The sequence below is a fragment of the Triticum dicoccoides genome, chromosome 4A, assembly GCF_002162155.2.
Source record: "Triticum dicoccoides isolate Atlit2015 ecotype Zavitan chromosome 4A, WEW_v2.0, whole genome shotgun sequence".
Lineage (NCBI taxonomy): Eukaryota > Viridiplantae > Streptophyta > Magnoliopsida > Poales > Poaceae > Triticum > Triticum dicoccoides.
Window position 1 is genome coordinate 549,249 of NC_041386.1, and position 25,814 is coordinate 575,062.

At 41.0% G+C, this 25,814-nt stretch overlaps 1 protein-coding gene across 4 annotated transcripts; it reads left to right on the forward strand.

Moving 5' to 3' along the window:
- Positions 1-11,496: 11,496 nt before the first annotated feature.
- LOC119284479 (achilleol B synthase-like) lies at positions 11,497-21,220 on the forward strand. Of its 4 annotated transcripts, XM_037563584.1 has the most exons (18): positions 11,497-11,741; positions 11,921-12,112; positions 12,631-12,720; positions 12,841-13,035; positions 13,335-13,419; positions 14,230-14,396; positions 14,906-15,094; positions 15,177-15,290; positions 15,900-16,022; positions 16,096-16,215; positions 16,321-16,419; positions 17,271-17,327; positions 18,061-18,107; positions 18,189-18,332; positions 18,423-18,600; positions 19,896-19,970; positions 20,086-20,169; positions 20,665-21,220. In XM_037563584.1, the coding sequence occupies exons 1-18, from the start codon at positions 11,544-11,546 to the stop codon at positions 20,776-20,778; spliced, it is 2,271 nt and encodes a 756-aa protein (XP_037419481.1). In that variant the 5' UTR covers positions 11,497-11,543; the 3' UTR covers positions 20,779-21,220. The 4 variants fall into 4 exon arrangements, with proteins under 4 accessions (XP_037419481.1, XP_037419482.1, XP_037419483.1 ...); XM_037563585.1 differs by lacking the exon at positions 17,271-17,327; XM_037563586.1 differs by lacking the exon at positions 16,321-16,419.
- Positions 21,221-25,814: the final 4,594 nt, after the last annotated feature.

Sequence of the window (25,814 nt, forward strand, 5' to 3'; positions counted from 1 at the left end):
TCACGCGGTGACTTCCAGAGTCCTGTTAGCCCAGTGCTACAGCCCGGATTCATACGCTGTTGACCGACATGCTCGATGTGATTCATGTATGCCTGTCTCCATAGGTCTGTGCAGCTTTGGGTTCACGACTAGCCATGTCGGTCCGGGTTCTCTGTCATATGGATGCTAGCGACACTATCATATACGTGAGCCAAAAGGCGCAAATAGTTCCGGGCCATGGTAAGGCGACACCCGTGGGGATACCGTGCGTGAGGCCGCAAAGTGATATCAGGTGTTACATGCTAGATCGGTGTGACTTAGAATCAGGGTCCCGACACTCTGATCCTCCCATCTAAATGATGATACTCTCCATAATTAACGTAATCCTCCCATCCAACAAATGACACTCTCCATAGTTAAAGTGATCCCCACTCCCCGACACTCTTCATAATCATAATTAGCATGAAACTAACAAACATACAAAACCAAACGATGCACCATCATGATCGCACTCCCGTGATAGTAGAGACACCGATGACATTTTTTTAAGGCGCTGCTGTAATAACTTCGGCCCATAATTAAGGATTAATCCACCAGTGTTAATTGCTACTGGAAAGGACACGGGCTGTACTACCTCTGTCCTAGTTTATTAGTGTCGTTTGTGACTTGTGTCAAATTTTGACCAAAGATTTTGCTAATAAAATATTAATGCATGTCAACAAAAATTATATTGTTGGATTCGTATTTGGACATAGTTTTCAATGATATAATTTTTGGTGACATGACATGCAAAAAGCATTTTGTTAGTTAAACCTACGTTCAAACTTTGGCACAAAATACAATGAGGACCAATAAACCAGGATGACAGTACTAGTCTACAACAACATAGTACTCCCTCCGGTCCTTTTTACTCTGCACATTGGATTTGCCGAAAGTCAAACTTTGCTAAGTTTGACCAAATCTATATTAGAAATTATTAGCATCTATAATATCTAATAAATATAATATGAAAATATATTCCAAGATGAATCTAATGATATTGGTGTTGTTATGTGAATGTCTATAATTTTTTATATAAACTTGGTCAAAGTTGGATGAGATTGACTTCAGACAAATATAATATGCAGAGTAAAAAGGACCGAAGAGAGTACTAGTGCCATACTTTTAATTGTGTTGCTCTCTGGACCACGAACTGTGCCATGGACATCATATAAATGAAGGACGAGGGATGCATAAATGGTGGCTGCTACGGTGCAGATACCCCAACAGCAACGCTCCACATGCAACTAAATGATGCATTCAGTACTTTGAATATGCATGTGGATGTACTATCACTGCAGCAACAGGCTATTCAGATTGTGCTGTCGATGCTCTCAGCAGGTGGTATAGTAGTGACGATGAATATTGATAATCCTTCCTGCTGTGCTGTGTTGTGATGCCAACGCTCAGCAGGTCACCAATTAATGATGCATTTACTACTTAATCAGGAAATGGTTTAGACTAGGCACAATGGGTAGTAAAATAGACCAGTAACATGTCCATGTTACTAGTCTATGTTACTACCTCTATAGTGGGGAGTAACATATATGTGGTAACATGGAGCACTTCATTTATTAGGCTATAGACACATCTTGCCTTGATATGTGTGATGTTACTCATACTAGTAGTAACTAGCTATGTTATCACTTTCATTTATTGTATGCCACATCATCTATTTAATCTAGATATGTGTGATGTTACTATCTATGTTACTTCCATTGTGGACAGTTTTGGAAGGTATCTTAGATGTATCTAGGAGTACTAGCTACTCCTACTACTGTAGTCTGGAATTAATGGCCCTCCTATTCTACTACATGGAGGCAAGTGATAGTACATGGTCTCAGCAAGGTGGAGTGCTGGTGGCCCAGTGATAGTCGGATCGGATGGCAGTCAGTATTTATTCCATATTTGGCTGAGCATCTACGAGTATTATTTCCTGCTGTGCTGGTGTGATGTGAAACCAACTCAGTTGGGAGGACCTTGATGAAGCTTGCCAAGATAAAATTCAATCCATCGAGCACACTCAACCAAATATTTCTGCGTGACACAATCAGTTATATCTTTGGAGGAAATATGCCTTTGCACGCACTTAGCATGAACGAAAATACAAAGAACTAGATTAAAGCACAGAATTCATTCAAGAAAACTGAGTATATTTATTTATTTCTTTTTGTCACTAACCTTTTTGGTGAGGAAGGAGTGATGCACAAATGGGTAACACAAGCCAAAGGACAGAGGTAACAGTGAGCTGATGCACAAGTTCTACCAATCCCAATTAAAGCACCAGTACTGCTACACCTAGGACATTTCCTTTACGGTTTTAGTGCGACAAACCTTAACACCCACCCATCATATCAATAGCCACTGATTCACCTTGCAGAATTTATTCCACAACATGGAGCATCAAGCTAGCTGTGATGATGAGAGCCGCACTTTTCTTTCTTTCTTTCTTTCTTTCTTTCTTTCTTTCAACTCATCCAGCATCACATTCTGGTATAGAGCGAGTATACACGATAGAAAGTAATGTCACAGAGTTTAGTCTATATGAATTACTTGATAATGCCAAGACCACCAACTCTATTTTTTTCTCTCCAGGAGATTAAATCCCAATCTACCACGTGATATTGTGAGCATCCTCAACAATACCCCAGAAATGGCTTGGATAGCCCGTTTAGGGAAACTTGATCATAGACATCGCGCAAGAAGGGATACTAGTAATACAAGATTGGAGCAGGATCAACTTGCCCTTGTAATAGAGCGTATTTCCTCTCCAACTAGCAATCCTCTTCATGGATTTGTCAACAACGGGTTTAAGGACTTATTTATTTATGTTTACTTTAGAGAAATGCAGACACACCCCTAAATATCTGGAAAGGAAGGTCCCTAGATTGCAACATATATTTCGGGAAAACTCCTTAGCATAATCATCATCCAAACCAATCGTTGAGAGGTCACTTGTGTAGAAATTGATTTTCATACCAGAGTTGTCAAATCAGGAAAGAATGCATTAGAGTTTTCTTGCATACTCATAAGTAGGACTCGAAAAATATGATAGTGTCATTAACATATTGGAGGAAGAAGGCACCACCAGGAACAAAATCAGGCAAAAGCCCTTGAATAATACCAGAATTTACAACTTAGGGCTTACATTCAGTAAACACATCAACCTCAAGGTTGAAGAGGATGGGAGATAGAGGATCTACTTGTTTCAACATTTGCCAGCAAGAATGTATGGACCATTATTATCACTAAGCCTTGCAAAAAAAAGGGACATTGGAACAACACATGGTCGTATCCAATTAATCCACTTCTGGCCAACATCATTTCAAAAAGGAAATCCTAGTTAACTATACCGGGCATTTTTTTTTCATAATCATGTTTAAGAACAAGGCCAACACAGAAACAGATATGTGAATCTTATGTATGAATTCATGAGCGGGGATAACACATTATAAAAAAATCCTACCCTTTATAAAAGTGGTTTGATTTTGAGAGATTGACTTATCACCACAAGATACTAGTAACACAAGATTGGAGCAGGATCAACTTGCCCTACTAATAGAGCGTATTTTCTCTCCAACTAGAAATCCTCTTCATGGATTTGTCATTAACGGGATTACGAATTACTTGTTTATTTTTTTAGTTTAGACAAATGCAGACACACCCTTAAATATCTGGAAAGGAAGGTCCCCAAATTACAACATATATTTCGGGCCTCCTTAGCATAATGATCATCCAAACCAATTGTTGAGAGGTGTGACGCCCCCGATTCAATCGTACACTAATCATACACGCAAACGTGTACGATCAAGATCAGGGACTCACGGGAAGATGTCACAACACAACTCTAAAAATAAAATAAGTCATACAAGCATCATATTACAAGCCAGGGGCCTCGAAGGCTCAAATACAATAGCTCGATCATAGACGAGTCAGCGGAAGCAACAGTATCTGAGTACAGACATAAGTTAAACAAGTTTGCCTTAAGAAGGCTAGCACAAACTGGGATACAGATCGAAAGAGGAGCAGGCCTCCTGCCTGGGATCCTCCTAAACTACTCATGGTCGTCGTCAGCGGGCTGCACGTAGTAGTAGGCACCTCCCGAGTAGTAGTAGTCGTCGTCGTCGACGGTGGCGTCTGGCTCCTGGGCTCCAACGTCTGGTTACAGCAATCGGGTATAGAAAGGGAGAAAAGAGAGAGCAAAGCAACCGTGAGTACTCATCCAAAGTACTCGCAAGCAAGGAGCTACACTACATATGTATGCATTGGTATCAAATGGAATAAGGGTATCATATGTGGACTGAACTGCAGAATGCCGAAATAAGAGGGGGATAGCTAGTCCTATCGAAGACTACGCTTCTGGCAACCTCCATCTTGCAGAATGTAGAAGAGAGTAGATGGTAAGTTCACCAAGTAGCATCGTGTAGCATAATCCTAACCGATGATCCTCCCCATGATGCCCTGTGAGGGAGCGATCACCGGTTGTATCTGGCACTTGGAAGGGTGTGTTTTATTAAGTATCCGGTTCTAGTTGTCATAAGGTCAAGGTACAACTCCAAGTCGTCCTGTTATCGAAGATCACGGCTATTCGAATAGATTAACTTCCCTGCAGGGGTGCACCATATTTCCCAACACACTCGATCCCCTTTGTCCGGACACACTTTTTCGGGTCATGCCCGGCCTCAGAAGATCAACACGTCGCAGCCCTACCTAGGCACAACAGAGAGGTAAGCACGCCGGTCTAAATCCTATGCCGCAGGGGTCTGGGCCCATCACCCATTGCACACCTGCATGTTGCGTACACGGCCAGAAGCAGAACTAGCCCCCTTAATACAAGAGCAGGCTTACGGTCCAATCCGACGCGCACCGCTCAGTCGCTGACGTCACGAAGGCTTCGGCTGATACCACGATGTCGAGTGCCCATAACTGTCCCTGCGTAGATGGTTAGTGTGTATAGGCCAGTGGCCAGACTCAGATCAAATACCAAGATCTCGTTAAACGTGTTATCTTGAAATAACCGCGAACGCCGACCAGGGCCAGACCCACCTCTCTCCTAGGTGGTCTCAACCTGCCCTGCCGCTCCGCCACAAAGTAACAGTCGGGGGCTACCGGGAACCCAGGCCCACCACTACCTGGGTGGAACCACCTGCCCCTTCAGCCCCCATCTCCGAACAGTATCACATGTAATGTAACAGTGTAAAGTATATAGTATATGCCCGTGATCACCTCCCGAAGTGATCACGGCCCAGTAGTATAGCATGGAAGACGGAAAAGAGTGTAGGGCCACTAATGATAAACTAGCATCCTATACTAAGCATTAGGATTGCAGGTAAGGTATCAACAGCTGTAGCAACAATGACAGGCTATGCATCAGAATAGGATTAATGGAAAGCAGTACCATGCTACACTACTCTAATGCAAACAATATAGAGGAGAGTAGGCGATATGTGGTGATCAAGGGGGGGGGGGCTTGCCTGGTTGCTCTGCAGACAGCAATGGGCCCTCGAAGGTGAAGTAGTCGATCACTGGTTCAACCACGGTCTTGGGGTCTACCGAAAAGAATTAACGAAGGGGGAACACAATAAATAACAGAGCAATCAAAGCACCACAATGTATAACATGGTAATACGCGGTGCTAGGGATGACCTAACGCAGTACTAGGTGCTACCGGCGAAGGGGGGAAACAACCGGGAAAGTATTCCCGGTGTTTGCCATTTTAGGACAGATGAACCGGAGAGGGATGGTTGCATGTTCGCTATGATAGGGGTATGTGGCGGACGAACGGGCTGCGTATCCGAATTCGTCTCGTCGTTCTGAGCAACTTTCATGTACAAAGTTTTTTCATCCGAGTTACGATTTATTTTATATTAATTTTTAAAGTTTTTAAATGATTTTCTGAAATTTTGGAGCTGATTTAATTCGAAAATATATTAAATACTAAATGCTACAGGTACACCGAAGTGTACCCAGAGATATGACTATTTGACTGACAGGTGGGTCTTGTTGACCACCTAGTTAGCAGTCAACAGTCAACCTGCTGACTGGTTTGACTAGTCGAACTGACATGTGGGGGCCACATGTCATAGACTACTAGTTAAACTATTTAACTAACTAGATTTATTTAGCAGTGGGACCCGCATGTCAGTGGGACAATTTTGTTAACCAGAGTTTTAAATGGTTTTAGTTAATCTAATTAAGTAGTGGGGCCTACTATCAATGCTTACTTAGTGCTAGGATTAGGGGGCATTAGCACGTAATCTAACAGGGGCACCCGGCCTGTATGCAGCAGCAGTAGCAGCCCAAAAGCAGCTAGCAGGGGGCGGCAGCAGGCCGCGCGGGGAGTGGCGGCCGGCGGTGGGCACGGGGTAGGCCGCGTGGAGGCGAGGCGGGGCGCGGGTTGCCGCCGACGAGCGAGCGCCAGGCGGCGAAGATGGGTGGAGCGGGCGTTGTGGTTGCGGGTGTGGGCTGCCGCGGCCGGTGCGGGTGGAGCAGTGGGGAATGGGGCGCACGCAGGGGGCCCCGAGTAGCGGCGGGGCACAGCCGCTGCGGCGAACGGGGCGGAGGCCACGTCGGCAACAACAGGCAGCGGCCGATGCGGGGTTGCGGTCGCGCCGGGGACGGCTGCGGGTGAAGAAGGACGTGGCGAGGCGGAGGCAAATCTATGGTGGGCAGGGGCTTGTGACCTGGGGCGCGGGGCGGAGCCAGGTCCGGGCGGCAGCGGGGGTGGGTGAGCGCGCACGGGAGGGGCTCACGGCTGTGCGGCCACGAGCACGGCGACCACGAGCTCGCCGGGAGTTCGGGCGCGGTGGGGCGGCGTCCTAAGGTAGGGGAATAGATGAGAGAGAGGGGAAAACGGAAAGGGGCCTCACATCGATGCGGTGGCCGAGCTCGACGGAGGCGAGGAGGCAGCGGTGGTTGTGGATCGAAAGCGACCGACGACGGCGTTCCAAAGACGAAGACGATATGGGCGACGGCATTGAGGCTCTCCAGCCTCGCTCCGGTGGTGTAGTTGACGAAGTAGGACCCGTCGGGGCTCCTGGACACCGCCGTGAAGCTCAGGGAGGCTCTGGTGCGCGGCGACGACGATGACGCGGTGACGGCAGTAGCGGGCGAGGTTGATTTGAGGGGAAGGGAGCACGGGCGAGGGGAAGAGAGTGGGTGGGGAGGAGCAAGTGGGAGAGTGGTGAGTGGAGGGGAGTGCTCGAGACGACGAGGGGACGACGCCCTTATCCCCTCGGGGCGGCGTCGGCGAGTTGGTCGGGCGGGGACGCACCCCTGTAGCGGCCGCGCCAGGAGAACAGGAGAAGAAGGCGACCGGTGGGGTAGGTGGGTTGGCTGGGCCGACCGAGGTGGGCTAGGCCCGGGGGGTTCCCCCCTCTTTGTAATGTTTTATATTCTTTTGTCCCTTTTTTTAAACATATGTTTTCCAAAACCTTTTAAGACCGAATTAATTTTATAATTTTTATAAAACTGGCACCTAATTTATTCTAATAAATTTAGGCCATGGCCACATTTAGATTGAGGTTTAAATAAAAAGGTTTAGTATCTTTATAAATTAAATAACATTTAACTTATTGCTTTGGCCACTATTTTATTTACTTAAGGTCATTTAAGCATTTTGCAAAAAGTTGTTTCACCACCATAATTGTTTATAGAATATTTGTCACATGATGAACATTTTAGTTGGCATATTTGAGAAGTTAGAATTTTAACTATAATTTAAAGTTGAGATTTGGGCTGGATTAGAATCAAAGTGAGATTAGCAGCAGCAACAGTGACGACCTGGCACCATTAGCAGGGGATTACTGTAGCTTGATTATCCGGGCGTTACAAGAGGTCACTTGCGTAGAAATTGATTTTCATACCAGGGTTGTCAAATCAGGAAAGGATACATTAGAGATTTCTTGTCTACTCATAATTAAGTAGGACTCGAAAAATATAATGTGCCATTAACAAATTGGAGGATGATGGCACCACCAGGAACAAAATGAGGCAAAAGCCCTTGAATGATACCAGAATTTAAACTTAGGGCTTACAATTTACTAAACACATCAATATCAAAGTTGAAGAGGGTGGGAGATAGAGGATCTCCTTGTTTCAACATTTGCCAGCAAGAGTGTATGGACCATTATTATCCTTAAGCCTTGCAAAAAAAGTAACGTTAGAACAACACATGGTCGATCCAATTAATCCAATTCTGGCCAAAGCCTCTAGAGAGCATCATTTCAAAAAGGAAATCCTAGTTAACTATATTGAGCGTTTTTTCATAATCAACCTTAAGAACAAGGCCAATAGAACCAGATATGTGAATCTCATGGAGGACTTCATGAGCGGGGATGACACTTTATCAAATAACCCTACCCTTTATAAAAGTTGTTTGATTTTGAGAGATTGACTTATCACCCACAAGGATACTAGTAATACAAGATTGGAGCAGGATCAAATTGCCCTTGTAAAAGAGTGCATTTCCTCTCCAATTAGCATTCCTCTTCATGGATTTGTCAACAACGGGATTAAAAACAATGCACTTCTCATAAATGTTTATATAAACGACTCACTGAGAATGGAGTGAGGCTGGAAATCATTTTCCACATGTGTGTTTCGAAGCCATTTCTCAACTCTACTAGAAACCCGGTGATTCAGATTTTTGGTCTACCATGATGAAGGCTGATGCTTAAAATCTCAACAGCTTGTTGTGCCCTGCAGAGGAAGGGTTTGTAGCGAGTGGAAAGTATTTCCCTCGATGAGAATGAAGGTTTATCGAACCAGTAGGAACACTTGAGATACAGTAAATGATCAGCACTTGCACACAATTACCAAACTTCTACTTGATCCCCCGCTTAGATAGTGAAATTTTTAGTCTCTCTACTCTTGCTACTTACAAGGATAAGCGTATCGTATGGTAGGAATTGATGTTTGCAAGTAAATAAGATAAATAGTTCATATTTTAAATGATAAATAAAGTGTTTAATCGAGGTTGAAGCAATAAGGGATGAATGGACTGGGATGCATAACTTTACTAGTGGCATCTCTCCGGAAAGCATGCATAGATGAGGTGAACAAATTATAGTTGGGTGTCGATTAAATTGCAGTAGTTTATGATTATGATTATACATGTCATGATTAAAGGCCTTACATACTTGTATCTATAGATTGTTATCCAACTACGTCTATAGCTAATACTCCATCCCAAGATCATTATCTAGCATGCATCTCAAAGTATTAAGTAAACAGAGTATTACATTATGCAAAGTCACATATTATTGATAGTATTTTTTACCTTCAGCTCATCATCAAGACAAATTGCGCAACCATATTTTTACTTTTGTCCTTTTGTCAATGATTACACTACAAACCTTTTTTCTCCTTTTGTCAATGAGATATATTACTTTCAAGGTTATACCAAACTATACACAATTCCCATTTGGAGATCGTTCATAAAACATGGCAAATGTAAGACTAATAGACCAGAGAGCATATATGTCTATAAATAAAGCAGCAAAGAAACAAAAAGAATCCAAAAAGAATCCATATGTAGATCTGATCACAAAGTGATAATTTATTACACCATAGCAAGCGCATCGGTAAATACATTAGATGGATCGCAATAATGTAGGGCGAATCATGTAATATTTGTATTGAATAGAAAGGGAGAGAAGATGCCATCTAGCGACTGTTATGGACTCATAGTCCAAGGAGGACTACTTACACATGGTCATGGTGGCAACAATGTTGATGAAGAAGACTTCAGTGATGAATTATCCCCCCGGGAGAGTACCCGGATAGATCTACACATTGGATCGTCATGGAACGTGTGGTGGCTGGGGCTGAACAAATCCTTGATAATTATTTTTGGATGTTTCTTGAAAATTTAAAGGCGGATGCACTGAGAGGCGTTCGAGCGAAGCTACTTGGGCCTCATGCCCTCTTGGGTCATGGCTAGGCCCTGGGTCGCATGGTCCCACCGTGGGGAAGCCTTGGAGCTCCCTTCCGGGCCATCCGATGCTGCCTCGCTCCATCCTATCATGAAACTTCCAAAAAAACATTTTTTACACCCCCAAAAATTGTATTTTTCTGAATAGTTGAAAAACATGCATAAAACGATAGTTGACACTATTCATTGGATTAATAGGTTAGTCTAATAAATCGATACAAATTGGTGTCAATGTGATGCAATATTGATATACAAGTAACATAAAAATAGGATGAAATTATAAATACGTTTGAGACGTATCAAAGGCTAAGGAATTATTTTTTCATTCTGCCTTTTCTCAGTCTGGGATGGTTCTCAGGTTAGATTATGGGAGGATACATGGCTGGGTGCGGCCCCACTTACGTTGCAATACCCAAGCCTGCATCAGGTTGTTAGACATAAATTCGTCATAGTCGCAAAAGTCTTGGGCAAAGCAAACCCTACTATTTTTTATGTACGGACCTATTTAGGCCTCACCTTGTAGCACGGAATGAATTGCTCACACTTTTGGAGCACATTCAACTATCAAGCGGAAATGAATGAGTTCCAATGGAACTTGCATCGGAACAACAAGTTTTCTGTCAAGTCCTTATATGAGGCGATTGTCCACAATGATGTTCATAACCATAACAAAAAAATATGAAATATCAAACTAGATCTTCTAGTCAAGATACTCCTTTGGTTTTCAAACAGAGGTCTGATCTTGATTAGACATAACCTGGCACGTCACAGGTGGCAAGGTAGCAAGACTTGTATCTTTTGTCAGAATGTTATGCACGCATGGCATTATTATTTTTCTCGGTTAGGGAATCTCCAAAGGAGACCTTCAAAGCTTTGCTATATGTTTGAATTGTGGTGTCCGAATAATTCTTGTTAACGTTTGTCATCCAATAGGGACTCCTATCGGTCCAAGGAGCTGTCCAGACATCCTTTGAAGATCCACTTGCGAGTGTCCCGAGAGCCACTTGACCAATAAAAAACAACCACGTGGTACTCCTATTTTTTCTCTCTCTATCTACGCATGCATGGTCCCCTCTTCTTTCTCTCCTTCCAATCAGAAACCACACCACAATACCCCACCAAAAAAACATATGCATGGTCTCTCTTTCTCTCTCTATAACCGGACAAATAAGAATTAATTTGTGAATAATCATTTGATGGCTACCTCCCGCATCAATTCCACGAACCACGTCCGGACATAAAAAACGACATTTGCGGTGTCCATTTAGGGGTTAGCATTGAAGATGGCCTTACCAAACTCCTCTCTGTCTCCTCTTAATTGTGTTGCCACATGGAATATTTAGCCTTGCATTGCAAGGTGAAGCATCGGAAAAGGTATAATTAATGGGAAGTAGTTGACAGTTACTAGTTGGCATGCGTCGGTAGGTGACGTGTCCAGAAGCTGGTCTGGATTTCCTCCTATATTTATTTTTTTGAGGGGAGGATTTCCTCCTATATAAAGAAGACACAGTCATGCATTGTGGCAGCACAACAAGAGTAAGAAATAAGAAAGAAAGAAAACGTTTGCCTGATCGATCCGCGTAGGTACGTGATGTGGAGGCTGAAGATCGACGAGGGCAGCGGGCCGTGGCTGCACTCGGCCAACGGCTTCCTGGGCAGGCAGGTGTGGGAGTTCGATCGCGACGCCGGCACGCCGGAGGAGCGCGCCGAGGTCGAGAGGCTTCGTGAGGACTTCACCAAGCACCGCTACCACAAGAGGGAGTCGCAGGACCTCCTCCTACGCTTGCAGGTAGCTTCTCTTGGGTTCTTTTTTGATTGACAAAAAGATTGCAGCTTGCAACAAACGAATCGCAAGTTTTTCCGTCTATAAGTAGTAGGATCTTACCATGTACTTTCTTTCTAAACGCTTTTATGTTAGTTTACGGAGGGAGTATCATATGTACTGTATAATAAATACATGGATTCCAGTTTGCAAAAGGGAACCTCCTCCCGGCCAACATTCCAACCACGAGGGTCGTCGAAAAGGGTACACAGGTAGTCACGGAGAAAATGATAACGACTTCACTGAGGCGTGCTCTTCATCAATATTCTACTCTCCAAGCACACGATGGACACTGGCCTGGTGACGTCAGTGGACTCATGTTCATTATGCCTATGCTTGTAAGTACTACTAGTATTAATTTCACTCGCATAATTAATTAACATCAGCCCACTCAAATATACTTTGTTCATTTCCCTATATTTTAGTAGTATGTACTCCCTCTGTTTCTTTTTAGTTTGCATATAAAATTTGATCAAAGTCAAACTTTATAAAATTTGACTAGAGCTTTGTAGGAAAAGATATCAACATCCACACTATGAACTCAATAATATTAGATGCATGATGAAATTAATTTTCATAACATAACACATAACTACGTACCCCACTAGAGAAATTGAAGTGTGCGCGTCACATGCACACGAATTAACACCACACCACGCACGTACCTATACACACTTATAACAACTGAATCGAATCTACGACTCCACACTACAGCTCTTTTTGGGTACTACTACTTAATCTGGATATGTGTTGAACGCTACTGCTCCCAACTCGCTAGTCCATGCTTTGCTCCCAATAACTAAGTGCGCACAATATAAATTTGCATTGCTTCTGTTTTACTATGTCTGTCTTGCAGATATTCTCTTTATATGTTACTGGATCACTTAACATCGTCCTATCATCAGAACATCAACGTGAGATACGCCGCCACATTTACAATCATCAGGCATGGAAATTACAACTTATAATTTCCATGAAATATATTAATTGTTTTAGATATAGATCTGCATTTGGCTTTGCATATAAAAAAAGAAACAAATTTCATAAAGCATTATGATTTATGCAGAACGAGGATGGCGGTTGGGGAACACATGTTTGGGGACCTAGTAGCATGTTTGGATCATGTTTAAATTATGTAGCCTTAAGGCTTCTTGGCGAGATGCTAGACGGTGATAATGATGTATTAACCAAAGGGCGTGCTTGGATTTTATCTCACGGAAGCGCAACTGGAGTACCGCAGTGGGGAAAGATATTTCTCTCGGTATGCATAATAAGAAAGAGGACGGATAATTTTATTTTATTTCTTTACAGTAATCAGAACTTATGAAAATGATCAGGCAACTTTTAATAAGATGAGGGCCTTTATGCTACATTAACACCTTTTTCTTGTTTCCATTTACAACCACCACTTCAACATTTACCTCCTTAGCAATTGGTGAAATAAGAAGCACCATAAAAAAAGGATATTACATTGTGCTATTTATAAGCATTATCAACCATTAAGAAAATACTATTGAATAAACTTGTATTTATTTAAAATACTCTTCTATATAATGGCAGATAATTGGTGTCTACGATTGGTCGGGCAATAATCCAATCATTCCTGAGTTGTGGTTGCTTCCATACTTTCTTCCAATTCATCCAGGTGCATTTTCCATCCATGGACCTAACAAAGATTATCAAAATTTATTTCGTACATAAAATAACCCCCACACCATGAATGCGAGTGCAACTGTATAGCCATTTTTAGCATTCTACCATTATTTCGAGTGAAGTTCCACTGAAGTTTGGTAAACTTGGTTATGTTGTCAATTTAATAATTAGCTTAGGCCTAATGAGCCTGATTTTGCACTTTGTCATAACTAATTAACTTTAATTTTCATATATATTTTTGCAAATATTCTGGGAAATTTTTCAACATTCAATTAACCCACCAAGCACCTTCAAGAGATATTTTTTCACCCTTACATATTGATCCAAAAACCACCAACAAGCAGACCACTAAGGCAGAACGCACATGGCTAGTTGTTGAGGTGGCCAGATTGGTCCACTGTGCGCAGAGGCTTCTTTGCAAAAGAAAAACAACAACAAATGTTGGCTCATCTTCTGCCGTTCCATGCCCCTTCATAGGACATATCCATGCCTTTGTCAGTGTCAAGTCCTGCGTTGCCAGAGATGCAAATAAATACATGGTATTGCACTTGAACGATGTGACATGCTTGCGCCACTCATCACATGGATCACATGACATCTAGAGATGGAGTTCTCTTGTAGTATTTTTTTTTGTAGCCGTTGTTTGTCCCCTAAAAAACACCCGTATATGCGATTTTTATTTAAAATTATTTGTGATGTGATTTATTACAGGCATGTTTCTAGAGTTCTCGGCGTGAGATTCATCCATTATTGTCATCATTTTTTTAAATTTCTTACGCAAGTTATTTTTATTCCTTTATAGGACGATTTTGGTGCCATTGTCGGTTAGTATATATGTCAATGGCATATCTTTATGGGAAGAGATTTGTTGGGCCCATTACTCCAACAATAATGGCACTACGAGAGGAGCTCTACAACATACCTTATGACAATGTTGATTGGGGAAAGGCGAGTAATTATTGTGCCAAGGTTTGTTGCTGCCAGAAATTCTAAAGTTATGACTTTGGAGATAAGGAAATCTATACATGCATTACTTATTGTTGGTTATGATACCTTTGGAGATCATGGAATGTATACATGCATTACTTATTGTTGGTTATGATACCTTTGGAGATCAAGTATCTTTTTTGAGATAGATTTTGTAAACAAATTTCTGGGACAAAGATTAGTACCTGCACAAAACTAGGGACAAAATTGCATGGGTCCTACAACATCTTGGATTTGGACTGGTCCTTTTCTTTAATGTCTGCAGATATTTGAGTTTCTACAAGTAATTTTGCACGAGGAAAAATGGCGCACACAAAAATGATTTTTTTAGAGGACTCATGGATCAAATGTAATGTTGTAGTGAATTACAAGACCTCTCTGTTTCATTAAAAGTTATATCTTCATGACTAAACTAAGAAGAATTTGTAGGAACTACCTCTAAATAATAATTATGCAAACTTTTGTAACTCAGTTTTCTTCTTTCTTTATAGGAGGACCTTCACAACCCCCGCTCACAAATGCAAAATATTGTAAGTTTTTGTCTTAACAAGTTTGTGGAGCCAATGTTAAATTGGTGGCCAGCAAACAAGTTAAGAGGAAGAGCTTTGAGTAAGCTTATGGAACAAATTCATTATAATAATGAAATAACTGAATACATAACCAGTAGTCATGTTGACAAGGTAACTTCGTAAGTACTTACATTTCTGCAAAACATCAATTGTTTCGAGCAAATCAATTGACATGTAGTTGGTTATAAATTAGATACTGAATATGATATGTTGTTGGGTGGAAAATCCAAATTCAAATGCATTCAAGAAACATCTTCCAAGAGTTTATGATCATCTGTGGATTGCAGAAGATGGAATGAAGGCTAAGGTATTAGTTTACATTATGTTGTAGAATAACTTTATAAGATAGTTTTCATAGTTGGGTGATCACTAAATTTTTGTTATGTGGGGTTGTTTTTGTCTCAAACATCGATGCCATCATAGGCATGGTTTAGACATATGCTATACACATTTCTGTAGAAGCTGAATTATACTCAACAGGGTTTTACTGCGTAGTTGGAATCTCAATCAAATTAAAAACTCATACGCCCCATAATCAGCTTTCTATTTTGCAAATATTTTCACATATGAGAAGTAGACACATTTTTAATATTTCCATGCGCGAGAAGTGGACCTATCAAAATGGTTTCAACTATTGAATCAGCCACACATTCAACAAGATTAGGACACACATAAAATTATTTATTAGCTGATGTTAAGGGCACAAGAATGAAAATTTGAAAAGTACATCCTCCAATTCTTTTTCATATTTGTTATGGCATGCACATCTCTCATGCTTCAATGGTATTAATATGAAGTTCGGTTGCATCCAGACATGTTTTATTTATTTTAGAATGAGACAATTTCTTTCAGAAAAATCTAGATAATTTCATATGTCAAGTTGGCAAGAAAGTTTTATGCTATTCTGTCAAAACAGATTTGTGATGGCTGCCAGAGCTGGGAGACGCCATTCATAGTTCAAGCAATTTGCTCAACAGATCTTATAGCTGAATTTGGCCCAACTATAAAAAAGGCTCATGAGTTCATGAAAAACTCACAGGTTCATTATTTTCCATGTTCTTTATACTAAAATAATCATAAAAATCTAACATATTTTTTTCTTGTAATTGAAGATTCTTGGAAACTTCCCGAGTTATGAAAGTTTTTATCGCCATAGATCAAAAGGTTCATGGACCCTTTCAACTATAGACCATGGTTTGTCTATATCTGATTGTACTGCAGAAACTCTTAAGGTACCTATGACCTTTGGTACAAGAATATTTACTTGATGATATTAGAACTGATAATAAAATGGTCTTCGATTTCTGAACTCAAAGAATAAAATCTCATTCTTGTAGGCATTGCTATCATTATCAAAGATTTCTCCCAATCTTGTTGGTGACCCAATAGAAGAACAAAGGGTTTACGATGCCATCGAGTTTCTCCTTTCTTTGATGGTATGATCCCCTTAGCCTAAATCGACGGGTCGGAGGTTACATTGATGAATGTCCTATGATCCTCCTGAAAATGGTGCTACCATGTATTTTAAATATAAGATTGCATAGCCAACCTTTGGATCTACATCCGACCCTCGCCAACCCCACAATAAAAGAATTATAATTTAATTGCTACCAACCTCTTAACTGAGTGTGCAACCAAACTCCTCTCTCTTTTGCTACTACCAACTACAGCACCTCACTGATCCAAACTCGCTACTCACATAGGACAACCGCCTCCAAAGATCTTGCTACAACTAGGATTTTATGGAACTCGATCTAACCTAATGAACCACCACCAGAGTCACTATAGTCCTTTTGCGACTACCAATGAATAAGAAACCTTAGCACATATCTCCATGCAGATTAGAAGATCATCAATTCAAAACATTTCACTAGAAATTTAGTAAAATGAACTTTAGAGAATTCATATGAGATAATATAAACATGAGCTACAAAAGGTAAGCATGTGTAGTTCCATCTAAATAATACAAATTTGTGCAAATTTAAGTGATCACCAGTAATCCACATGGGTAGCTAGCTATGGCCGAGTTGTTGTCTTTCGAGCCACCTCTTGATAACATGGATGAGTACCATAAGAAAAAGATGCTATTTTCTCTTCAAATCTAGAAAATTTTCCACACCATGCAAAGGATAAACTAATCTTTTTACAAAAAATGTCTCTTCATCAAATGTATGATATTGTCAGTCTATTATTCTTTAGTTCCCTAAAAACACACACTTTTATTCCTTTATTAGTAAAGTTTAAATGTTAGTTGACTAATGGCCACTTTCATCTTTCCTGATTAAAGAATAAAGATGGTTCTTTTTGCGCATATGAACATAGAAGAACATCTGCCTGGCTAGAGGTAACTATATTGGCCTTGTACTTTGATCAACTGAATGATTGTGTGTGTGTGTGGGGGGGGGGTATAAAAAGGCCTAGGGAAATTAACACTCAGAGTATGCAAATAATGTTTGCTAACATGAAACCAAAAAAAATTTGTCTAGCATAGAAATTTCTCCTCCCAGATATTTCTAACATTTACAAGAAAGGACAAGATAATATTTGCTTCTACCAATTACTGAATTACCCATCTGAGGAAGTTACACTCACCTCTTAATAACGATGATTTCCTATATGTACCGAAACAACATTTGGTAAGTAAATCTATAATACTGATTTTATGGGTTTTGTGTTCTAGCACAACAATTTAATTAACTTTTAACTAGCTATTAATGGTATGAATTTTCGGTCAACTATTTTATAAAATAAGTAGAGGAATAATAAGAAAGATCAGGCTATTTTCTAGTTCTTAACTCATAATTATATTATTTTCAAAATTACTCATGTTGTTGACTATTAACAGAACAGAATTTTGCAAAAAAAATCATGGTATATCCACCTGCATGCGCGTACACTACCCTTTTGAACAAGCTAAATTATCTTAATGAATTGCTAACACAATTGATATTTTTTGACCATTGCATGGATTCCTTACCTAATCCTAGTAGCAAGTGGAAATTTTTCTATCATCCTTCTCCAACAAACCATAATATTGTTGCATGTGCACTAACCTTAATTTTGGTTTGACAACCTAGATTCTTAATCCTTCTGAGAGTTTTAAGAACATTGTCATCGAGTATCCGTAAGTACTCTTTGGTGAAAATTATTGTTGCTTATGTCTTCCTCTTTGCTCAAGTAAACTTACTAGCAAATCAATTGGTAGATCTTGTGAATGCACTGCATCGGTGGTTGATGCTCTAATGTTATTCAAAGAGCTATACCCACAGTACCGCGGTGATGAGTTAGGAAAATGTATAAAAGGCGCTGCTAAGTTTATTGAAGGAAAACAACTGAACGATGGCTCGTGGTAAGCAATACTACGCCATTTATGGTATGGAAATCATATCCCGCTCATGATTTTACCGTGTACAAGTATAATTATTCATTTATCATGTAGGTATGGCAGTTGGGGTATTTGTTTCACGTATGGAACCTTGTTTGCGATAAAAGGATTAATTGCTGCTGGAAGAAATTATCACAATAGTTCTTCTATCAGGAAAGCATGCAATTTTTTGTTGTCAAAGCAACAAAGTACTGGTGGATGGGGAGAAAGCTATCTTTCTAATTATACTGGGGTAACCTTTTAATTATGTTGCTATACCTACCAATATGTCTTATTTTTTTAATTATCTTTCTCACTTATTATGGAAATTCACCTTCTTCTTATAAATTTCACCTCTCCTCCTCAAGACAAGTTGAAGTTGATTTCTTGAATTTTTATTATGTAAATGACACTTTTTACATTTAAAATCCTTGTTCTGATATTATTATCCCACTTAAAAAATAACGCCATGTTTTACCCCAATTTTTCTCATTTCTGACACACTAGTTACCTCTTTTTGGATTATTATATTCCAAAAAATGTTGCCACCTAGTGTCACGACCCCATTTTCAAAACAGGGTATACCCTATGAGTTTGCAACTAGGGTACTCTTTATTTGTTAAATAGGACCTTTTAAAGATGCACAACAGTTATGGATGGTATCATGTCTGCAGTCTGCTCACAAGTAAAAAAGAGAGGTTAGTGCAAATGCCACTTTTCATGAATTTGCGGAGTTGCCCATCTTTAGCCCCATCGTAGCATTACCTCATAACGTCACTGCGGGGAAACACACTTCCTTTGGTTTGTTGATATAGATAAGATAGCAAGACTTTTCATCTACTCTATCTTCTGAAGTCCCTACCTAGAAAGAAAATACCACCCAGTACATCAGGGAGCATAACCGAGGAAGGGTTAGACCTTGTTCCCTCTTTTGAGCGCCCTTCCATTGTGACACATCAAACGGGACACTATTTGGACTATCTGGTGTTTGCTATGCGGTCTAGTGAGACTTGTCAGGACTAGGGTAGGGTATGGTTGGGATCAGCGGGGTTACACGGAATCCATTTTTGCTAAGAGTTGGTGGGCCAGAGGACAATGCGAGGGTTTCCAGCGGGCTTCCGCGGCGTAATGGTTTTGAACTAAAAATGAACTGGGAGGGGGCATGTGTAGTTTTTTGAACTGCTACAGTACGTCATTGGTATGAATAGTAGGTCGGGTGCTACTATGCAGACACTTGCTGCAGTGTTGATTTCTATAGTTGCCAGCCACTGCAGTAATTCCAGATTATATGAATAAACAATTTTTTGGATTTGAGTTGGTTTGAAATCTATCTCAGTTTGGGGTTTAAATGGGTCAAAAACCATAGGCTGCAATGTACGCGCTACATAGGCAGACAAGGTATCATAAATCAAAAATATGACAACAGATAGGTGCATATATATGTGGTAGCCAAGGTTGTAATAAAATTTGAGAGACAATCCAAAAATGGGTAACTAGTGTCAAATGATACATAATACTTATTTCTTATCTCGAAACAAAATTGAACAGGAGTACGTTGACAGTGGCACTCCTCACACGGTGGAGACTGCTTGGGCAATGCTAGGTTTATTCTATGGTGGGCAGGTCTGTTCATGTTTTCCGTCAAATGCATTACTGAAATTATTTTCCATAACTGCAAAAATATTGTCAGGACAGTTGCATTATCTGAAAAATTGAAGTGGTTTCATATTCTCACCAGACTGAAATAGATCAGGTACCACTATACCGTGCAGCGCAAGTATTGATGAGCATGCAGCTAGACACGGGCGAGTTTCCCCAGCAGGCAAGTTTTCTGTCTAGTTTACTCATACCACGATTGAGTGCAAGTTAGATTTGTGTATGCTACCTGTTAACAAATATGAAATTATGAATGTCAAATGCAATACTAGAATGAAATTTAAGCTACTCCCTTTGATCCAAATTAATTGATGCGGCTTTAGTATAACTTTAAAGTTATACCAAAGTGTGTCAATTAATTTGGATCGGAGGGAGTACTAAAATTGACGATAAAGACAAAACAATTTCCTGCAAGCAACATGATTGTCAAGTGCAATATATGATTATATGAATATCGTGTCATCTTTTCTTTCCAAAAGGAGGGTATACCCATGGCCTTTACACCTATGCACACGGCCATGACTATAATCTCATTGAACTTGATAAAGTGAGGCCAAAAGGTTTCTTTGCTTATTTGATAATTGAAATTTTGAACTTCACCAAGCATTGTTCATGTGCATTTTTTGAAAATGCGACCCTTGTTGTTTCCTTTTGATGCTAGGAGCATGTTGGATCCGCCAACTCTGCCTTCTACTTCAACTATCCCAACTACCGCAACTTATACCCTATCATGGCTCTTGGAGAGTTTCGTCGCCGACTTGTTGCAAGCGACTGATGTGGATGCATATGATTACATTATTGATGTGTGGGTATGTGTAAATGTAGACAAGAACAATATATTGTTGGTGGGTTTTGTTAGCATAAACACTATAGGCTGTTATGGACACCGTTCATCATGTTCCTTGACCGCAACATTCGTCCATTTGTCGGCCAAGTGTTTTCGTCAACAAACACTACAGGGCAGATGGAGGATGGTGAGCTAGGTTGAATGGGACTATATATGCCTCCGGCCTTTGGAGGTGTACAACTGGAATTAAAACTCAGAGCTTACGAGTTAAACAAGTGGTTTGTGACTCAGCTCAAACTCATCGACTAATGAGTCGAGCCGAGTCTTAGCCTGAGGTCGTTAACAGACCGGGTGTACTAATGAGTTACTTGTTTAACTCGTTAATCAGCATGAACGTGAGAAATTAAAGTACCGGTATTTTTGTTTTTTATTGTCATTTGTGGAATGCACCATAACTCGGTATGATGTAATTTGTGGAGTAAAATATGTGTCCATAAATATATTTGTGTGTACATTGATCTATGTATACATAATAATACATATCCGTTGTTGCTCACATTTGTAACACGCTAAACGAGCTGGCGGTAATTGTCTTCCCATTCTACGTTCTCGCGTCCACATATGCAGAACTAACACGATCGACGGTCGTCTCCCCCACCCACCATCCCACCTCGTTCTCTCCAGTAGGTGGTCATCCCCTTGAGCAAGGGAAAGGGATGCAGCTTCAGCTGTTGTCTCTCCTCGCTCTAGATCGTCTTTGTGTCGTCGACTCCTCCCCACCCTTTGGCTGCTGCTCCCTCACGTTAGGGCTATGCGGGCTAGTCAGCAAGGTGCGGCGCCTACAGCCCTCACCCAGACCAGCTTGACCGCGGCGTTAGAACTAGAAGCATGCTGGTGTGGCTCATGGTGCCACCAGACTTTATTATTATTATTATTATTATTATTATTATTATTATTATTATTATTACAACAACAACAACAACAACAACTGAGGCGAGGCGATCGAGCCAAGAGAGATTATATATATCTACTATATATGTTTATTAGAGGATGCGTTTCGGCTGCTGGTTTATTAGAGGAGATGTATTTGAATGATGAAGATGAAGTTATCCAGTTCATGCATGCATGCATATGACGGACGATGCTGAGACTACTCGTTGGCACCAAACAGATGCGTACGTGCAAGGAAGGTTATTGTTTAGGATCAAGTTGTTGTCACCTCAAACTCTGTTTTCTCGAAATAGGCTTGCGCCCGGCTGTATTAAATAGCAACCACACCAAACCATCACTCGAGGGAACAGCACATCAAGCCCAAAGATAAAACAAGAAAAATAAAAGAGAAACAAATGCCAACGATGGCAGCTCGACAACAAGTAGATGATCCATCACCGCTGTGCCTCCCGAAGTCGTCCTACCACATACCCATCACTCCGGAGCTCCGCGTGCCAAGCAACACCTTCAGGAAGGAGTGCGACGACGACGATGCTTGTTGCCCGAACATGTCCTAGGGATTCCCCCGGCACATGGAGGAAGAAGGTGAAAGGGGTCACTCGACGCCCTCCAACTGTTAGAAATTTGGGTTTGTGGTCTACCCCCTATTCCTCCGCGCTTATCCATGGTGCCACTCACAAATCGCATTCCTGAGGCTAGGGGGTAGGGACCTTCTTATATGGTCTTTTCAAATAGTCCACCTCTTCTACAAATAAGATTTCTAGTCTTTTCAACTAGTTTTTCGGGATAGAGTCCAAATCAAATTATCAATCACAATCATATTTGTCTGTAAACGGATTCTACCCGTTATGTCCCCGGAGCACGCGCTTCTGAGCAATGCGCCATAACAGAGTGTAAATTTCTCTAATTACGTAAATCAACATTAGGGTTGTAATCTAACTGTACCATCTAGCTCCTTCCAAGCATTAGTGTACCCAGGTAGTCTTTCCAATATAAATAGTATATTGTATTCCACTCATAATCGACCAGCTTCCTTAAGCATATATTACTTAAGTACATTCCAACAAGTAACAACTCCATGCTAAACATGTAAAGTAATTCCATGTATAAATACATGTATAATTCCATATAAGGTATTCCGAATATTAACAATTCCAAGTAATTTGAATATAGTTGCAGGACACATAATTCCAACATCTCCCACTTGTCCAAAACAATCATTCAAATATTCATAAACCCGTAGCCTTAACATGCTTACCAAGAACCTCATGACTAATAGGCTTAGTCAAGGGGTCAGCAACCAGATTAACACTACCGTAAAATCCAAAGAGATATATTGTGATACCTTCTCTCGGTATGTTCCCTTGTTGTGACACTTAAGATCACTAGAGACCTTAGTTTCCGCCTAATAATTCCACCATAGCTATCTTGGCTTATTTCTTCAAGTGTAATTCCACCTTTACAGGCACCTTTATTTTGTTTCCTCAAATGAAATTCCGCATCAATTATTTCCAATCACATATATCAATAATATCAATAATTCCACATTGAGTCAAAATATATGATAACCGTGTTGAATAAATTTTCAAAACCACATAAATATCAAATCCAATCAGTAAATGAAGTTCCATAATTAACCATGTGTTGAACGAAATTCCTGACGTATGTCAGTTAACCTGCACCATATTAGTACTACAAAAAAATTGAATATGCATACCTAGATTTATTTCTTATCTTGTAGATAGACTAATAGTTTCCTCAATGTGTTTATCTTTAATATAAATTTCAAAAGAAGTGACAGATTGTGATGCACTTTCCACAATCTTATATGATGTGTGAGATTCCCTTAGCTGCTCGTTTTTCCTTCCACTGCTTGAATGCAGCATAAATTCGAGTAGCTAAGGTATGATAATATAATGAAGATACATACGAATTCCAGTATCATTTATTATTCCATTTTTCCTTGGGAGTTCAAATATAATTCCTCACTGAGTATGATTCCCTTTATCAAAGGTATTTTAACATATTAGCAATTTTCCATAGAGAAACACTTCAAAATATTTTCTATGTATTTCCACTCGTAAAACATAGGATGTTTGAAATGTTCCTTTCATATGAAAGTTAAAAGATGACCAAGCTTTCACTTCCATCAATGTGATGTTATGATTGCAAACAATAAAACAATGTTAACATATACAATGATAATGCAAAATACTTTACACCTACATTTGTAGATGACCGCCTTGCTTCATTTAGAAAACCATATGACTTGCTATTCCATTGATGTGAAGCTGTTATAAGACCATACATTAATATACTCAATTAGCAAACAATGTCTTTAGTTCCTCTTTCCCAAAATTCCAGGAGAGAGAGTTTCCACAAAGTATATTTCCCTCTGTGTGAATAATTTAATAACAAGAGTGACATTATAATATTCCAGTGAGCCAATTATCCTTACAAAAAAACACTTCCAGACAATAGTCTTGCGGTTATTTGGTATGATATTAAGTTCCCAAACTATTCTCTTCCTCATTTGAGTTTATTCGTTCCCGCAATTCTTCCACCCATAGTTGACATAAAAAAACTTAAGAGAATTTAGTGATTCCTCTAAAATTTAGAGTGACATCCCTCAACAACACATAACAATTATCCAGACATGATATTCCAAGCTAATTCATCCCACTTATCCTAAGCATGTCATGTTGGGAGTGTCACTTGTAGTTTCCTTGGGGTCAAAATTACATTCCTGTATGATTGTCAATAATTCCACCCTTGATCATGTTCCTATTTTCCACCAGTATTCTTCTTTCCCCACCTTCGGAAAAGGTGTATAGAAACAAAACATACCATCATATATGCTTCCCAAGATACCATAGTCCTCCCACAAAAGTTTAGAATTCCGGAATCAATAAGCCTCTTGATCCAATTCCAAGATATGTGACCAAGTCATTGATGATGTAGATAATAAGATTCCAAGCATGTGTTCCCATTGAAGGTATTCCTCCATGTGGAGTTATCTTCCCCAAATAAATAGTTTGGGTTGCCAACATTCATTGGACCATCAAAAAAGAAGAGGCCATTGTACAAAATTCCATAATGCACTAATTTTAACCATTGAGCAATATTTCCACTCTTCCTTTTTCCAAATAATATGCCATAATCAATTTGGAAAGACGGTATAAGAAGGTCCCTACCCCCTAGCCTCAGGAATGCGATTTGTGAGCGGCACCCCAGGCAAGCGCAGAGGAATAGAGGGTAGACTAGAAACCCTAAATTGCTCCAGAGTCTTCCACCCAGCACTCCGCCCACCTACCTGCGCCACCATGGTCTCGAAGCCACCCACGCCGTCTCACCGAGGCCATCATCATGAGACCTAGAGGACGGAGAATGAAAACGCAGGGATCCGGGGCGGCAACACCGCGGTCGAGTGGGAGGGAACAACCTCCACCGCCGTCGCACAAGAGGCCAGTTCCTCTAGCGCCATCGCGGTAACCGGCCGTACGCAGCGGCGAGAGGCAAACTAGGCCACCCGAGCCCGCCGGGCTCAGATTGAGCCCACAAAGTCTCCTTCGCCTCGCTACAGCTAGCCGACGACGGCGCCACCACCACCCAGGTTCCCAACGCCCCACCGCCGCCTCCAAGAAGCTACGCCACAGATCGGAGCCGCTGGCTCGCCCCAGCCCAGATGGGGCCCAAAGGGGCCCAGAGCACTAACGGTCATGCCCCACGCCACCGGCCACCAACACCAACACCAAGCTACACCGCCGCCGCGTCGCACCATCGCCGCCTCGAGTCACCTCCTGGGGCAACTCCGCCCCCCGCAGGATCCACCATGGGAGGGGAAAAGCCGTGGGCCACCGGCGGCACCGCCCGAGCCGAGCCTGGCCACGAAGGCCGGCGATGGTGGGGAGAGGGAGGGTGGGGGAGGTCGCTGGGGTGGATGGATGGGGGGCGCGGCCGGCAGCCCGCGGGGGCCAGACACGGTTGCGCGAGGAGCCTGAAACTCTGTTTTTATTATTGTCTTTGTGTAATCAAGTGTGTGTGTGTCTACCGCATGTTACTTTTCTCTATGT